This window comes from Aotus nancymaae, unplaced genomic scaffold (genome assembly GCF_030222135.1).
Source record: "Aotus nancymaae isolate 86718 unplaced genomic scaffold, 86718_ANA_hifiasm-v0.15.2.pri h1tg000079l, whole genome shotgun sequence".
Lineage (NCBI taxonomy): Eukaryota > Metazoa > Chordata > Mammalia > Primates > Aotidae > Aotus > Aotus nancymaae.
The window spans coordinates 15,765,202-15,783,499 of record NW_026988494.1 but is presented as its reverse complement, the minus strand read 5'-3'; the positions used below and the strand labels follow the sequence as shown (position 1 = coordinate 15,783,499).

The 18,298-nt window shown below is 38.9% G+C and overlaps 1 protein-coding gene across 1 annotated transcript in view; it reads left to right on the top strand.

Annotated features, from left to right (window-relative positions):
* MTMR7 (myotubularin related protein 7) overlaps positions 1-18,298 on the top strand; it is a 113,798-nt gene that overhangs the window by 24,394 nt on the left and 71,106 nt on the right. The window contains exons 2-3 of the mRNA XM_012435228.3: positions 14,637-14,759; positions 16,609-16,771. Of these exons, the coding sequence (XP_012290651.1) occupies positions 14,637-14,759; positions 16,609-16,771 (286 nt within the window). The remainder of the gene's footprint in view (positions 1-14,636; positions 14,760-16,608; positions 16,772-18,298) is intronic.

Here is an 18,298-nt window from a genome sequence, read left to right as displayed (position 1 = left end):
CCTTTTCTAAGAATTTCTATCACTCTTATTTTTTAAGTAGTTATGGCTGTGTCACTATTTTAGCTTAATTATTCCCCTAGGAAAATTTTAAACATTTCCTTAAACGTCAGTCAAATCTACTGTTTTAGCAATTATATAGGTAGATGGAACTCAACAACCTGCCCATTCATAGCCACTCTGGGTTATCCAAAATCATCAATATATGTTCTTTACCTTGACCTAAACTAGATGAAATAATCCTTATTTGTATAGGATGTTTGGGTGATTTATTTTTCTCCTTTTAAATGCAAATTTCTCAAAGCCCATATTTTTCACCAGTGAGTATAATTTTACATATAGGAATTATTTAGAGATTTGTAGGTGGCTCAAAAATCTATAGAAATGTGTGTATCAAGTATGCTATTTCCCATGTGGAAGAAGGACTTACATTTTTTGGGAAATTGGAAACATGTAGATTCTTCACTTTGGACACTGATATACTAACAATCCTTCTAACATGCATACAATTACAAGATTTTTATTCGCTTTTAATGTCTTTTTGTGCAACCAGCATAACAAAACAGTCTGGATATATTCATTTATCCTTTCTCCCTTACTTTTAAAAGTTGTATCAAGATTACTGGGGTGAACTTTTCTACCAGTGGCTACCCCTGGGTCTGTCTAAACTTCTTGACTTGTAAGCCTTTTTCAAACTGGGTCTTAGTCTTCAAATCTGTATCTTTGTACTTCACTTAACCTGACTGAAACTGGCTCTGTCCAGAGTTTGAAGTATGAAGATATGGGCTCTCCAGGCTAATTAGATATTGGTAGAGGAAAAAACAGAGTGCTTATCTTCACATGCACAGATGCTGGTATATCAGAATACCTGGGAAGAATGATCAGTGACATCTATCATATGAGACTGGTAATTGCTTTGGGAATGAAAGGAAGAATTCGCTTAGCAGGTAAGGTGGGGTCAGGTTGTGGAAGGCCCCGTCAGCAGCAGGGGGGAGACACTGTAGCTCTGCATAGAGAGTAATGTGATCAGGGTGTGTGTAGGGTGACTGTTTGAGTGGCAACCTGGGGACTAGACTGTTTGTTTGGATGTGCTGGGCTTTGGTTGCCCATCATCCACTGTCCCTGGCTCCCTCTGAGCAGCTGTGCCTGCCCTGTGCTCAGTCTGTATGTTTTTGGTGTGTGGTGTACCACAGTCCAGTAACCAAATCATGTCATTTCATGATTACACTGAATGGTTTAGGGATAAGTGTGTGACCTAGTGAGATACAGAGAGACTTGGCTTGGGCTCCTAGAAGGGCAGCTCGTGCTTTTCTTCATGGCCATGGTTGTGACAGGAGTTGGGGCAGGGGTTGCTGGAGCCGTCATGAGCAGAGCCCTCTGAGAGCCAGCATTGAGGGTCTAGCCAAGAGTTCAAGGGTGAGGAGCTGGGTGTTTTCAGCCCCCTTGTTCTTCTTAAGCCAGCCCTATCACTGACTTTTATAGACATATGATCCAGTGAAATCCCTTTTGGCTCAAGCCATATGAGGTTGAGATTTCTGTCTCTTGCTCCTAGAAGAGTCCTAGGAGATAGCGGTGGAGTCAGATCATCTGCGGGCAGTATTACCAGTTAGGAGCTTTTTCTTTTGTCTTCTTTTTTGAGACAAGGTCTCGTTCTGCTGCCCAGGCTGCAATGCAGTGGCACAGTCATGGCCCGCTGCAGCCTTGACCTCCCCAGCTCAAGTGACCTGCCCACCTTACCCCTCTGAGTAGCTGGGACTGCAGGCATGTGCCACCATGCTTGGCTAATTTTTAAATATTTTTGGTAGAGACAGTGTCTCACTGCGTGGTCTGGGATGCCCTCTACCTCCTGGGCTCAAGTAATCCTCCTGCCTCAAGCTCCCAAAGTGCTGGGATTACAGATGTGAGCCACTGCTCCTGGCTAGGAGAGTTTGATAAATAGTCTGGGTGCCTGACACAGAGCAGACACTCAACAATTTAGCAGATTTAATTAATTAAATTAAAAGGGCTTAAACTGATGGGCAACAGCTATCTAGTTTTCACAAGATTCTTTTACAAGTAGCTTGCTTTGTATTGTATTTGATTATTAGGCTGTTCTTGCATTGGTATTAGGAAATATCTGACACCGGGCAATTTATAAAGAAAAGAGGTTTAATTGGCTCATGGTTCCACAGTTTGTACAGGAGGCATGGTGGCATCTGCTGGTGGGAGGCCCCAGGAAACAAAATCATGTCGGAAGGCTAAAGGGGAGTAGATACTTCTTACATGGCAAGAGCAGGAGCAAGATGGAGAGAGGGAGGTCCTGTACACTTTTAAACAACCAGATCTCATGAGAACAAACTCACTATCATGAGGACAAACTATATTAGTGTGTTCTCATGCTCCTAATTAAGACATACCTGAGACTGGGTAATTTATAAAGGGAAGAGGCTTAATGGACTCATAGTTCTTCATGGTTGGAAGGCCTCACAATCATGTTGGAAGATGAAGGAAGAGCAAAGAGACTTCTTACATGGTAGTGGGCAAGAGAGAGGGCTTGTGCAGGGAAACTCCCCTTTATAAAACCATCAGCATCTCGTGAAATGTATGGAGTGTCATGAGTACAGCACAGGAAAGACCTGCCCCCATGATTCAGTTACCTCCCACAAGGTCCCTTCCATGACATGTGGGAATTGTGAGAGCTACAGTTCAAGATGAGACTTTGGTAGGGACACAGCCAAACTCTATCAAATACCAAGAGGGGTGGTGCTGAACCATTTGGGAGAAACTGCCCCTGTGATACAATCACCTCCCACCAGGCCCCACCTCCAACATTGGGAATTACAATTTGACATGAGATTTGAATGGGGGACACAGATCCCCCAATCTATATCAACTATATTAACTGTGTTTTTGGAATAACTTAGTTTCACAGCAGAATGCATTTTTTAAAGAGTGAATTGTTTTAGGCAGCTTGAAAATTGGATTCTTTGCATGCATCCCAGATATATCCCTGTGTGCATCCCACCAGCGTTTTTCTTCATTATATGAGAGGTATCTAAGGGATTTCATGAAGGGCAGAGTCTCTGTTTCTTCTGTTTATGTGTCATATATTTTCTTGGATTATGCTCAATTCTTCTCTAATCTCTGACCTCTGAATAAAATAGTCCTGGGAAAAAACTTTCATTGGTTTTATAGTTTTAGACAGATTAAATCCTCTTTTTGGAAAAACAATTGATGTTCTTTATTTCTGTACCAAAAGGCTTAATTTAAAAACTCCTGAAGCTTCATGGTTACCTCCTTTTATTTAAGTGACTTTATGTAAATAGGAAAAAAAGCGCTTTCTTTTTAAATTGGAAAAACAAAATGCTTTTTTTCCTGTAATTGTAAGAGATTGTGGCAATTCTACATTGTTTGAAGAATTTGCTCTATCCTCAGTTTTTCTTCTTGTGTGTGAGAGTACTTTGCCAGCTATAATTGGGTAGTTTATCTTTTTCGCATGCGCTAGTGTTACTATGACTTTAACATAGGGTAAATGAAGTCATGGACATGAGGTGGGAGCAGGAAGTAAAACTTTGAAGTCTGTGTTATGAATATGTTTGTCAATAATTACTGTTTTTAAAAAATTTTTAAATTTTTATTTTTTAGAGGTCGCGTCTCTGTCATCCAGGCTGGAGTGCAGTAGCATGATCATGTCTGACTGTAACCCCAAACCCCTGGGCTCAAGCCATCTGCCCACTTCAGCCTCCTAAGTAGCTGAGACTACAGGTGTATGCCACTATGGCTAGATAATTTTTTATTTTTTGTAGAGATGAAGATCTCATTATGTTCCCCCAGTCTGGTCTCGAGCTACCAACCTCAAATGATCTTCCTGCCTCAACCTCCTAAAGTTCTGGGATTATGGGTATGAGCCACTGCACCCAGCCAATAATTATTATTTTTTAATTAATACTGAGATGTGTGCTTTTTTTCTTCTCTCTCACATGTACAGTTACTTATAGATGGGATCATTTGTCCAGGAGCTCCGAAGTCAAACTTGAAACATCTTTTTTAGCAACCGCTATACAGACAGTGACACCTGCCATAAATAAAAATCACTTGAGAATTTCTGTATGGTAGATATTTCTATAATTAATGCATGGCTGGTTAGAAGTGGGACTTGGTTCCTGAATGTTTACTTCAAAACTGCAGGAGGCCATTGCACCTTATAATGTGAAACATACTGGTGCACACCTCAGGGCTTTGCCCAGAGAATCCCTGGACCACCAGGAGAACCAGGCCCTTCAGGCTGAACATGGGGGTTTGCCCCTCCAGACAAGAGAAATGAACAGGTAGGGAGCTTCAATGGCCAGCCAAACTGCTTTATACAAAATGACCAAATCATTGAGCTGTAGCCAGAGCATTTAACTTGTTAAACATATTACTCTGTAAATAAATCTCAGAGACGAAGGAGGAGAGACTTTTGAGCCAGGATACCTTTCCTTAATTTGCAATATTAGACCCAGACTGAAGAGGTCAGGTATGGGAAAGATCCAGGGAAGTGGACACTTCTGGTTTGAAATCTGGCTCTGCCGCTTTCTAGCTGTGAGGCTTGGGCAACTGATTGACTTTTCATGCACTTGAATTTTAGCATCTGTGAAATGGAGTAATCATGCCTTTGTCTCAGCTAGGGTTAGAAATAGCTTATGAGCAATACCTAGCACAAAACCTGATGCTCAGTTGTGTGGTCAATGGTAAAAGTATTGTCATTGTTGTTATTACCCTTCCTCCTCTTGCTCCCTCTGCTTGAGGGAAAGGTTAAAAGGAATGCACTACAGTTCTGCTGCCTCCTTTGCCATCAACTTTTCTGAAAAAGTAGTCCTGGATTGCCCAGATTTGGAACCAGCACTTTGTTAAGTAGGGACTGAGGGGGTGGGCACTGTTTAAAGATAAAACAACCTCCATGCCCAGAACCATCCTCCCAACCAGATCCTTGGTACCTAAGGGTGGCTCCCCTCCTTGGGAGCTTTCACACCCCCAGGCTGTGATGTCTGTCACCTGAGCTGCCACCAGGCCCTGGATCCTAGTCTCTATATCTCGGAGCAACACCAGCCACTCTCATGTTGTTCTGTCCTGACAGTTTGCCCTGTGAGTGTTCCTTACAGCCACTGCCCTGCGCCCTCACCACATTCTACTAATCACTGTGCTAATTACTGCATAGTGTAACAGAACTACATTAACTGCTGTGTATTTTAAAGTGCAATATTAATGTACATTTTTTGTGCTTTACACCTGCACATTTTGTGGCTCATATAACATGTTCTGCTCACAATGGAAGAACATTGAGAAAAAAAGGACTCTGCCTGCATTTTTAGCTTCTCATTACTGTGGTGGTCTCAAATTTTGTTTATGTACAAGCTGTCCTTATCACTCAGGCACTTTCTGACCAGAGGGTGGGTATTTGATGTGAGGCACTAAGATTGTTCTGTGTGCCATGTAGCTTGAATGTCAATATTAAAGATTGGGGGAAAAAAGAAGATGGATGGATGGATGGCTAAATAGATAGATTTTAGAATAAAGTCAACTGAGAGTCTTTATTTTTAAGAGTACTTCATCAATTCAGTCTTAAATCCAAGTGATAATTATGAGAGATTAAGTACTAACTCAGAGAGATAGAAATGACTCAGGAAATCCAAGTACTCTAGGGTTTCTAGCCAGTGACTTCCCGACTATCCAAGAAAAGCAAAAAAAGAAGAAGAACTCAAGATGGGGAAGGAATTTGGGAACTGAAAAAGAGTCACTGTGACCGGGCAGCTTGTTCCTCCAGGCTGGCAGGCTGGGTGTCCTTGGGCTTGGGATGCTCATCATGGTCCCTTGGGACCAGAACACTGGATATCAGTGCAGCCTCTGGACCAGCTTCAGAAGCTGTTACAGCATCATTGCTGCTGTGGCTGATACTTCCTTTCCTCAGGAAATCACAAAACTTGTGTTGGGCCAACCAGGTTTTTAAGTGGCTTAATTTCCAGAGATTTTAATATTGAGTCATTACTGTATGCATTTTCATTGTTGCCATATTGTGTCCTTGTAGGTGGTCTATAAAGTACCGTTGCCATTTTGTGTCCTTATAGAGGTCAGAACTGCAGTCTGCTAGAATGCAGAGAGACATTAAAGGCCCTTTAGATCCCTTATAGAAGTAGAAATGCAGAGATAATGTCTAAACTGCCTACTCCCAGCAGTTCAATTTCAGAACCAGAACCAGAGCCCAGGCCTCTTGACTCACATACTTTTCTTTTCTTGTTGGTAGAGTTAGAAAATGTCACGATACCAAATTTAGCACAACAAACTATTTATCTAGCTGCTTTTCTTAGATTAGAACATAAACTTGTCTTCAGTTTTGGCTGCTGCAGAGATTTTGATTTCTCTCCGTTAAACAGTTGCTGGATCTCTTCCCCCAGATGATTGACCGTGATCTGGAGCCCAATTTATATGGCTTTACGGACTTGGTCTTTGGCCTGAGAAAAGCCAGTAGCCAGTGCCACTGCTTTCTATCCTTTTCTATCACTGGCACCCCTGCCCTGCACTTTGGATTCCTTGTCCTACAGAGCAACTTGATCTATCTTCCCAAATAGTCTGAGATGATTCTGGAATCCTGAATGTTCAGCAGTTCAATATTTGATCTGCAGGGTAGAAAGACCCACATTCTATTAAGATTGAAATTAGAAGGTGGCACAATAGAGGATCACCAAAGAAAGGCTCTGTCTCTCAGTGATTTTTGAGGTCTTTCTGATGCCCAGGAAGTGCAGGGAAGACCAAGAAGGACCTATGTTGGGTCACTGGGGGGACCTCTTCAGACCTGGCAGTGTGGTGGTGGGGCCCAGGGTTTTGACTGAAGCTTTTCAGCCTTGGCCTAGAAAAAATGATGAAACTGTTTTTTCCCCTCAATCTAACCCCAAGAGAGGAGGGACGGGAATTCAAAAAAGCCATTAAACTGGGGCACAGTCTTTTCCATTGAATCTGTAAGATTCTTGAAGATAGACAGAGACTCTATCTTATTCATCCTTTTGCTTCTCTTTGCGGAACCTGGCACAGTGCTACACATAGGCATCTTGTTGAATGGAATTAGATGTTTAGTGTTCTCTGTCTTTTATTAGTTCTGAGAATCCCCAAAGTCTGCTACTGCCAGTGTTTGGGCTGTTGTGTCTATTGCCAAGCTTTTTGTCTTTGGATTTTTTTTATCTCAAAGAACAATATTGTGATAGTAGTTTGTGAGTACAGTATAATTTTGTCTTAAAGCATTCTATTTTCAAATACTGATTTCATGTATAAGACTTACTACAATAATTGTTAACTGACTATGCTAAACATATTAATTTTGAATAGCAATTCTAGAATGACCTCAAAGGCATTTGCAAGTGCCCACAGCCCTGGTGAAGTATGAATGTGGCTTTGAATTTAGACCTTACCTCTGGCATGGATGTCCTGCCCTTTGAATGTGAGGATGTTTTTGCCTATCTGTTGTGGTGGATATCATGAAAATTATGCGTGGACCTCTTTTTTTTTTTTTCTCATCAGCTGTTAGTGTATTTTGTGTGTGGCCCAAGACAATTTGTCTTCTTCCAGTGTGGCCCAGGGAAGCCAAAAGTTTGGACACCCATGCGGGCTGTGCCACGCCACCTCTTCCCTGCAGGACCTGGGGAAGTTTGTCAAGTCTCAAGTTCAATGGAACTATGAAATGGGGATTATGCAAGAACCTATAAGTCGGGGGATACTGTGGGAATTAACTTGAGCTCAGGTATATGACGTGATAGCACACTGCATGGCACAGAGTAAGTACGCTAAAAATATTTGTTATTGTTTTTGTTATTTGGTGATTTTTCATAAACAAACTGACAACTGGGGTTGGCCTGATTCATGATATTGATAGAGTTCTTTGGAATGCCCCAATTCTCTTTTCTTCAGAAGTCCAAAGTTTTCCCCAGAATTTCTGCCTGTTCCCATGGAGGTTTGCATTTTCACAGTGCTCTCTGGCATAATCATTAGTTCAGGTTGCAGATCGACTCACCATCCGTTTGTGTATCTCTGGCCTGTGGCACAGGTCTTCCTTAATTACCTACCTCTTCCTTAATTAACTCTTCCCTCCTCCAAACCCTCAGTGCAGTATGGTATATAGGCAACTGTTCTGAAGATTTGGCAAAGGAAGGGTTGATACTGCATTGAAACAGTGACTTCAGATAATTGAGATTAGATTCGTTCACTCCATCCCTGGGGATTATTTCCTGTGGTGTTTCACTACCTAATTTAAAAAAAAAAAAACACTTAAAATGAAATACAGGCATTTTCCCAAAAGACTATAACAGTGCTTGTGTTGAATTATGGTCCTGGGGTGATTTTCTCTTCTTCCTGTTATATTTCCAAATCTTTAAACATTAAATAAATAAGTACATGTTTCTTAATTTTTAAAAAAGGCAAGTTCTAAAAACTGGGGGTGAAAGTTTCTTAGAATTGGAGAGAAAACATAAGCAGGATAAACAAATCTCTGCTCAATGATCCCCATCTCCTTCTAATGCTTTAAAATGTATTTCTCAATCCCGCCTAATGCAGTCATTTTATTTCCCGTGTGTATCACAAGTGCAGATGCGCTGGTTGGTAGCACTAATAGGCATCTTTCCCTAAAATGTCTTAACATACCCGTTGCTTCTGAAAAGCTAACATGCTATGGCTCTTGCTGCTCCAGAGTGGAGTTCGAGTGGTCAGACTACCTGCTTCTGGCTCTGCCCACTCAAACTCCGCTTTGGCAAACAGTGGTATCTACTTTCTCAGAGCCTGGGAGTTCACAGCTCAAGCTGCTCTTTCATGGCTTCTGATCCTCGTGCTTCCAGGTCCAATCCAATGGGCAACTTACAGTTCTTGCCTTACTCCATCTCTCAGCAGCGTTTGACATAGATACTCCCTCTCTCTTAAAACATTCCCTCTGCTATTCTCTTGACAACAAAATCTCCTAGTTTTCCTCCTATCTGTCCGTTTCTTTGTTTCTGTCCTTTTCTGATTCCTCCTCTTCGTTTAGACCTTTAAACATTGGGTTTTCCTCAGATCTCTTCTCACTCTGCTTGCTCGCCCTAGGTAAACTTTTTTAGTCCCATGGCCTCAATTATTACCTTTTATGTGCTAAAGACTAAATTTATCACATTTCAACAAATCTAAGACATCAGTGATGCTAAGAGGCAGCAAGATTTTATGTACCACAAAAGAACAAAGCACTGCCAATGAAATGACACAATCGCTTCTTACGTATCAGTCATCAGATGTGTCCCCTTTTTAGAAATACCAGAATATAAAAAATTTATATCCAAGAATTAATAATACATTGTAATAACTTTTGCATAGATTAGCATAGCCTTTTTCAGAGTATGAATAGCTCATATGTCTTAAGCATAGTGCTTCTGGGAGCAGGCAAATGAGTTGCAACAATTTTGAGGAGCTGGTTGTTTCCTTAGTCTTATCTCTTCCTAAGTATAAAACTGGCCTTATTACTTTGTACTATATACAGAGTATTCTATGTATAGATGAGATAGAAATAAGTTAGCTCAACAGTAAGGCTGAGTAATTGAGTCAGTGGGTCTTCAAAATGGTGCCAAAACCCTGAAATTTATTTCATTTTAGATTGCTTTCAATGTCTTAGTATAACGAGGTCAAGAGATCGAGACCATCCCGGTCAACATGGTGATACCCTGTCTCTACTAAAAATACAAAACATCAGCTGGACATGGTGGCGCGTGCCTGTAATCCCAGCTACTCAGGAGGCTGAGGCAGGAGAATTGCCTGAACCCAGGAGGCGGAGGTTGCGGTGAGCCGAGATCGAGCCATTGCACTCCAGCCTGGGTAACAAAAGCGAAACTCCATCTCAAAAAAGAAAAAAAAAAAAAAGTCTTAGTATAAACTGTGACGTAGTCCCTGAACAGTGCCTTCTAACTTCATAGCATTTCTAAGACAACTGATTTTAATTTTTATAACTCATTTTTAAAATCATTAATATCTCTGGGAAATTATACTGTTGGTTTTTCCCTCATTTTTTTTTTTTTCATTTCTTTTTCCCCCTCTGTATCTTTAAAATTGCTTTTGACAGCTCTGGGACCTGTAGGAGCTATTGCCAAATTTTGGAATGTAACTTTCCTGCAGCAGCATCCAAAGTTAACAAAAAGACATGGAAAAATCCCATCTCAATGGTAGTATTCTAATCTACCAATATCTGCATACCTTATTCTGTTCCACTGAGGTTTTCTAAAAATAATTTAAGTGATATAGCTTCCTTTACTTCTGTAGGGAGAAAATCCATATCAAATATTTTTGCCTCAAAGCATTATCTTATGCTCAATATGATTATCTCAATAAAGATTCATTAGTCTTAAGTACAAGGAAAATTATTTGCATTCTATTTGTAGACATTTGTAGCTATTGTTAGAGGGTATATTATCCCTGAACTTATGTTTAATTTAGCTAGGCACATTTAAGCCTGCAAATGAGTTTCTTCCCAAAGAAATATTCCAAAAAAAAAAAATCCCCTTATTTTTCTCTTTGTCTCCTCTATCTAAAGAGTTATTCTCTTTCAATATATTTGTTGTAGTTAGTTCAAAATAGAATGTTTAATGATAAAAGTTTAAGTAAAATATCCCAACCATATGGGAATTTGGAAAATGCTCCCCTTAAAAACTTTTGGGTCAAAGGAGAAATAAAAACTGCAATTAAAGAATATCTACAAAGTAAGAAGAATGAGAATACTATGCATAAAATTTACAGGATGCAACCAGAGATATATTTGGAGGAAAATGACTGAATTAAAAAATTTTGTTATTAAACAATAAAAGTGACAATTAACAAACTGACTGTGAAATCTGAAAATCTGGAAAAAAAGAAATAAACAAATAAACAAAACTATATGGCATGCCCAAGCAAAGCAAGTTAAAACATTTATTAAGGAACCAGAAATTAACAAACTAGAAAAGAGAAGTTTTATAAAGTTGATATGTCCAACACCTGTTAAAGAAAAACCTTTGCCTGTCTAAACACAAAGAAGTAAAAATAAAATAATTCACAGTATTAGGAATGAAGGAAGGGATAAGAAGAGAGGGATAAGAATGAAAAGATTGTAAAAATTTGAAAATACAGTAAGAAGATAATTTGTAAAGGTATTATAATGATATTAAAATAGGATTTAGTAAAAATTGGAAACATTGAACAGATCTGTAAACACATAAGAAATTGAAAGCATTACTAAATAATTATTTCTGTATAAAGAAGTACAATACTTGTTTCAACTAATAAATAAGTTGTATGTTGAAAGCTTCTTGATTAATTGATGTAATCATAACCGTGGTTAATTCACTTGATAAAAGTACCGTGAGTAGGCTAGGGCATGCAGGTTCTCTCTTAAAAGTATAGATGTAAAACAAAAACCAAATTAAAAAAATAACTATGGCAAGGAAAATGCAAGGAATATTAAAATATCAATACACAGTGACTATGTATGAATTGCATAGTCGTGATTCCAAGTTGGCCATATACCAGGAACACAGGACTCCTTTAAAGATTAAGAAAACTATTACTGTTATTGGTAATTTAGAACTAGAGTTAAAAAAGCAAATATTTATCCAAATACATATCAGAAAGACATTCATTTCTGATTCTTAAAAATCAAAACTCTTAGTAAACTAGGATTAGGTTACTTTCAAAATGTGATAATAAATATCAGCATCAAACTCAATGGTGAAAGATTATAAATGTTCCCATTAAAAATGGGTACACATAAAGAGATGCTCAGTATTGTTAGCTATCAGGGAAATGCAAATCAAAACCACAATGAGATACCATCTTGCATACTAGGATGACTATAATCAAAAAGAAAGATTATAACAAGTGTTAGCAAGGATACAGAGAAATTGGAACCCATGTATATTGGTGATGGAAATATTCAATGGTACAGCTGCTTTGGAAAATAGTCTGGAAGCTCTTCTAAAGCCTTACCATAAGAGTTACCAAATGACCCAGCAATTCCATTCCTAAGTATATAGCCAAAATAAATGAAAACCTACTTTCACACAAAAACTTATGCTCAGAAGTACAAAGCAGCATTATTCTTGGTAGTCAAAAGGTAGATACAACCAAAATGTCTATCAACTGATGAATGGCTAAATGAAATATGATATATACTCATAATGGTATATCATTGGGCAACAAAAAATAAAGCACTGATAGATTCTACAAATAGATGAACTCAGATGGAAACATAGATTGAGAACATGATTGCTAAGTGAAAGAGACCAGTATCAAAGTGTGACATGTTGAGTGATTTCATTTATATTACATGTTCAGAATAGGCACATCCATAGAGACAGAAGGTAAATTGATTTTTTAGGGTCAGAGTGGTTGGGGGAATTACTGGGATGTGACTGGTAATGGATGTAGGGTTTCTTTTTGTGGTGATGAAATGTTTTAAAATTGGTGTGTTAATGGTTGCATAATGATGGTGTATACAGTGCTGTGAATATGCTAAAAACCATTGAATAGTACATTTAAATGGGTGAATTATATGGTATATGAGTTATATCTCAATAAAGCTGTTATTAAACAAGTGAAAAACAATGCAAGAGTGACCATGGTCTCCATGCTATTTCTAGTTACTCTGAAGTTTCTAATTAATGCCATTCATTATACAAGGAAAAAAGAGATAAATACTGGAAAGGAAGCAGCAAATTATTACAGAAAATAGTTGTCTACTCAGAACATTCAAGAGATTTATACTAGAATGAATAAAAAAGTTTGCTAAGGAGGCAGGTATAAAAACTCATTGGGCCTTGGGCTGTTATCCTTACTATATAAATAGTTCTTATAAATATGTAAGAAACGATCACCTAGTAGGAAAGTAAACCAGTGATATGAAGACCATTTGCAAAAAATACATCATGATGGATAACCATACAAAAGAATGTGCAGCGTATCATAACAAAAGAAATACTTCTTTAAAAAAAATCATAAGCTGGTAGGTGAGGGGCACTGTTGTTGAATGAATGTCTTTAACATACATAGACATTCACAAGTCCTCAGGAATTTAGCAATGCCCCAGAGTAAATTACATGACTACATGTATTTATAATACCTAATTCTTTATTGACCTCAGTAGATATCTGAAAATTGGAAGGAAGTAATCTCTGAAAATTGGGATCTACTAGAGCTATTCCTAGAGGGCTGGCTTGGCTATAAGCGCTTAGAGGAGACTGAGGCAATGGGAGGTGTTGAGGCCTGTTTGCTCTTGGTGTCCTGAGGAATGTTCATGAGGTCTGCTACTCCCCTGGCTCTCCCCTGGAGCAGAAGGGAGGTCTGAGGCTCCTAAATTAGATTGGACCACAATTTCTATTATTATTTATTATTATTTTTTTAGATAGAGTCTCTGTCATCCAGGCTGGAGTGCAGTGGCATGATCTCGGTTCACTGCAAGCTCTGCCTTCCGGGTTCAAGTGAATTTCCTGCCTCAGCCTTCTGAGTAGCTAGAATTGTAGGTGCCCGCCACCACACTAGGCTAATTTTTGTATTTTTAGTAGAGACGGGGTTTCATCATGTTGGCCAGACTGGTCTCAAACTCCTGACTTAGGTGATCAGCCTGCCTCAGCCTCCCAAGGTGCTGGGATTACAGGTGTGAGCCACCATGCTGGCCCACAGCTTTTATTTAAACTGAAGAATGGAGTGAATACAATGCATTAGTTCCTAAGCTGCCTCATGGAAGCAACTACCATTTTGACTGGAGGGATGAGTCAGTGTTTATCTGCAGGTGGTTGATTCTTGGCAGTGGTAGGATTGCTGTGCCCTGTGGTCATTATAGGAATGTTCCTCTGGTGGTTATAGTGGCTGTGTCTTACTAGAGTCATCATTGCTTCAGTTTTCTCTTGCCTGTAGAGACTGTCTTGTCATTTCAATTAGATATTATGTTAGGATGATCTCAGTGCACATATCCTTGAAATTGCCCTGCATATGAGAGATGTATGCTTGATAAAAATTATTTCTAGATATCTTTTGTAGCAGTTTGGATTTTAGCTGAGTTGTGATAATGCCATTCATTAGAAAGATTTTTTTACAAATCAATATAAGGATCTTGAAATGGTATGTTTTCCTTATATATATTTATCTGATTACTTTTTTTCTCCCATGAGTATGTTTATACTTCCTACTAGTTTATATGGAAGCAAACAGCCTTAAGTCCATTTCTACAAGTTAGAAACACGTAGAAAAATGTGTTATTTTCTTTTTCATAGAATGTAATTCATACATAGTCTGTGTAAACTCAGAACTTTAACACATACACTTTCTGCTTTAAATTAGAAATGTTATATAATTCCAATGAAATAAAAGTGTAGACCAGTGTAAAACTCAGAGAGGGTATTCTTAATAGGGTCTACAAATCTTTTGTGGTACATTTAAAGTCATATTTTCATAATTGGTGAATTTTCATCTTTGGATATACAGAATCATATTCAGAGATCCAATTAACTTAAGGGGACGTGTTTTGGTTTTTATTATTGGGGAAATTCTCAAAAAATTGCATTTTGGGATAAGTATGAGTTTACTCTCTTATCATTTATTTTGTGAATCACTCTTCTGGTTTCTGGTAACTCTTTTCATCATGCCGATTTCCCTAGGTTGAAAATGTCCGCTTGGTAGATCGAGTGTCTCCTAAAAAAGCAGCTCTAGGTACTTTGTATTTGACGGCTACTCACGTCATATTCGTCGAAAATTCACCTGATACAAGAAAAGAAACATGGGTATGCTTTCTTTATTTTTAGCTTTCCTTATTTTGTGTTGTTTGAAGTAAAAAGGTTTTGCCCTCCATTTTTCTTTAGGATGAGATGGGTGGGCTTTTAGTGCTTGGGTGTTAGGGAGCTGTTTCTGGAATGTGTGTTTGACCTTTTTCTATGCAGTCATATCTACTTAATCATTTTAAACACGAATTATTTGAACATCATTAAAGAAAGACTTAGAAATAGCCAGATGATACAAGTGCTTCCTGTCACAGCTGTCAAGGAGAGATTGAATGATGTCAGTTTTCCAGATGCAGCATTTTCATCCTCCAGTGTTCCATTTGCAGTACTCTTTATTTGTAGGGTCCTATAATGCAGCCATTTGGTCATTTTATTATGTTGCCTCTACTTTTCCAATAATTGGAAAAAGAAAAGCTAGAGGAGTTTCACCATCAGGTATTTGTGCTACTTATTAATGAAACTATTAGATATTTATTCTTCTTATTTTTGAGATGGAGTCTCACTCTGTTGCCCAGGCTGGAGTTCAGTGGTGTGATCTCGCCTCACTCCAACCTTTGCCTCCTGGGTTCAAGTGATTCTCTTGCCTCAGCCTCCTGAGTAGCTGGGACTACAGGCATGCACTACCATGCCTGGCTTACTTGTTTGTATTTTTAGTAGAGATGGGGTTTCACCATGTTGGCCCGGCTGGTCTTGAACTCCTGACCTCAAGGGATCTGCCCGCCTTGGCCTACCAAAGTGCTGGGATTACAGGCATGAGCCACTGCGCCTGGCCATATTATTTTTTCTGCAACCCAATCGTGACATCCCTGAATTGTAGATTTCCCTTTTCTATATTCCATGCACCGTGATACATTTTTAGCAGAAGGTGGCAGGCACTTCTTAGTGTAGAGGAAACTTAATAAAATGCTGCCATTGAAGACTGAGCAGAGACCCTCCTGTAACACCAGAGATGCACTTCAGCATGATTTCCTTTAAAGTTAATCTCCTCTTTAGAGAGTAGAATCATGGTTTTACCAGAGGCTGAGAGTACACAGGATAGGGAGGGAATGAGGAGATATTGATCAAAGGACACCAAGTTTCCAATAGACAGGAGGAAACATCTTGAAATCTATTGCACAGCAAGGTGACCATACTCAGTAGTAATGTATATTTCAAAATCATTATAAGAGTAAATTTCAAGGGTCTCACTGTAAAAAAAAAAACTATAGATAACCAATGGCTATGTTAATTAGCTCAATTTAATCCATTCCACATGATGTATATCTATCACAGCATCACTTTGTACCCCGTAAATGCGTACAACTATGATTTGCAGTAAAAAATATTAATTTAAAAAATAAAAAATAAAACAAATCCCTTCTTTTGTAGCCTGCCCGACCACCAACAGCTTGGAAAACAACAATCCCATGTTGATACAGAAGTTGAACATTCCATGTGGAATTAAGGAGCATGGTGGCACCTCCCAGCGGAGCCATCTCTAACTTTTGTTGATTGCAGAAGTTTATTTTACTAACTTCTCATGACCTTATTTAATTTTAGCTATGAAGTGCATTCAACATTTGACTACCATAATGTTTCATTACCTGGCCTTATGCAACTTTATATGCTGAATGGTTTGCTTTGAAATAACTATCCTGGCTATCAAGAAGCTTGGTATTGAAAAATAAAATTAAAAATTTAGGAAGTTGGTTCTTACCCGGAACATCTCAGTGCTTGTCATCTGGATATAAGGATTGAACTAGCTGGAGGTTGGGCACTGTTTCTTGTCTTTCTTTGAGCCACAAAGAAATGTTAGTCCTTATATTCATTAGTTACTTGTGCTTAGCTTATGCAAATTAACGTTTGGTTTTAGATTCTTCACAGTCAGATTTCCACCATTGAGAAACAAGCAACAACTGCTACTGGATGCCCTCTGCTGATTCGCTGCAAGAACTTTCAGATAATACAGCTCATCATACCTCAGGAAAGAGATTGCCATGACGTGTACATCTCCCTGATACGCCTTGCAAGGCCAGGTAGAGCAGAGGAACTTGGCATTTAATACGGAACCTCTCTTAAAAATTTGGAAATCATGTTCAAGAATTTGTATGGTGCTTAGAAATGATAGTATTTGAGGGATTATGTGTCAGTCTGGTCCTCAGATGAGGACAAGCCTGAATGATTGCCGGATATATAGTTTCTTGTTTTTTAGGGTCTCTTCCAAGTTATTTACTATGTGGGTCTCTTTCATAAATCTTAGTATTAACTTAATCTTGGTGGGGGTTATAGGATGTTTTCCTTTGGGGGTGAAATTGCCTTTAAGTTATGCCCTTCTTATATTGTGGTAATCGAGCCGCCTTGAATGGGGCCAGTGACAGAACTGACCAATTGTTTTGTGTGGGAAATGTTATCAGACAGTTCTAGTGCAGTTTTCTCCCTCTTGAGGCTTTTAAGGTTTGGTCTCCATTGCTTTTTCATTTCTTTGGTTTTTTTTCTTTTTTTAGATAGTCTTGCTCCATTGCCCAGGCTGGAGTGTAGTGGTGCCATCTCAGCTCACTGCAACCTCTACCTCCCAGATTCAAGCGATTCTCATGCCTCAGCCTCCTGAGTAGATGGAACTACAGGTGCCTACCACCACACCCTGCTAATTTTTGTGTTTTTAGTAGAGATGGGGTTTCTCCATGTTGGCCAGGCTGGTCTTGAACTCGTGGCCTCAAGTGATCCACCTGCCTCGGCCTCCCGAAGTGCTGGGATTACAGACGTGAACTATCATGCCTGCCCCTCTGTTGCTTTTTGATAATAATTTATTTTTTCCAAGGTTGGTGCAACTAGACTTTGTTAGCATCAGTGACTATTCAGAGTGTGGATGTGCTGATTCTCCTGGAAAAAAAAAAAAGAAGAAAATTTGATGTGGTGGGAAGAACATTTGGGTTTGAAAAATATGTTCTCTCCATTGCTATCTTGTTCTAGCTGTCATCTTGGGCTCTTTAGATTTATAGCTTACTCTTGACTTGTACAGAAGTGTTTCTTGCCTCTCTGTGTGGCTTGTGTGAGTTGTGGTGTTGTTTTCCTTAAAAGAAATATACTCTATGTTTCTTGGAAGAATACAGTGAAAAGAGATCATTTATACAAAAGTTGTGTTACACAGAAGTAGTTAATAAAGGAAATAAGATATGTACTGATAGTTAACTTTTTGATTCAGGACAAGGAGTTCAATTATAAACCTGCCAAGGCGTTTGGTTGGATCCTAATGCCTTGTTTCTTATGATTTGTCCATATCCTTTGTAGGTAGCTAAGAGATAAAGTTACTGAATGGAAACGATGCCAGGGAGTTGTCAAAATCTGGTAATTTTTACTTTACAGTTTCCCTTTAAAGGCAGTTGGTTGAGGCTTTTTCATCCGAGTGTGTTAAAACAACGGCAGAGTAAGCCAGAAAAGCAGTTGAACTTTTGGGAGGGTGCACTAAAATTGGAACAGAAGTTCTGGGAAGATGTACATTAGGTTGCACGCAGCAGAGAATGTGAGGAGAATTCTGTGCTAACAGTTTCTGTGTCACTGATTAA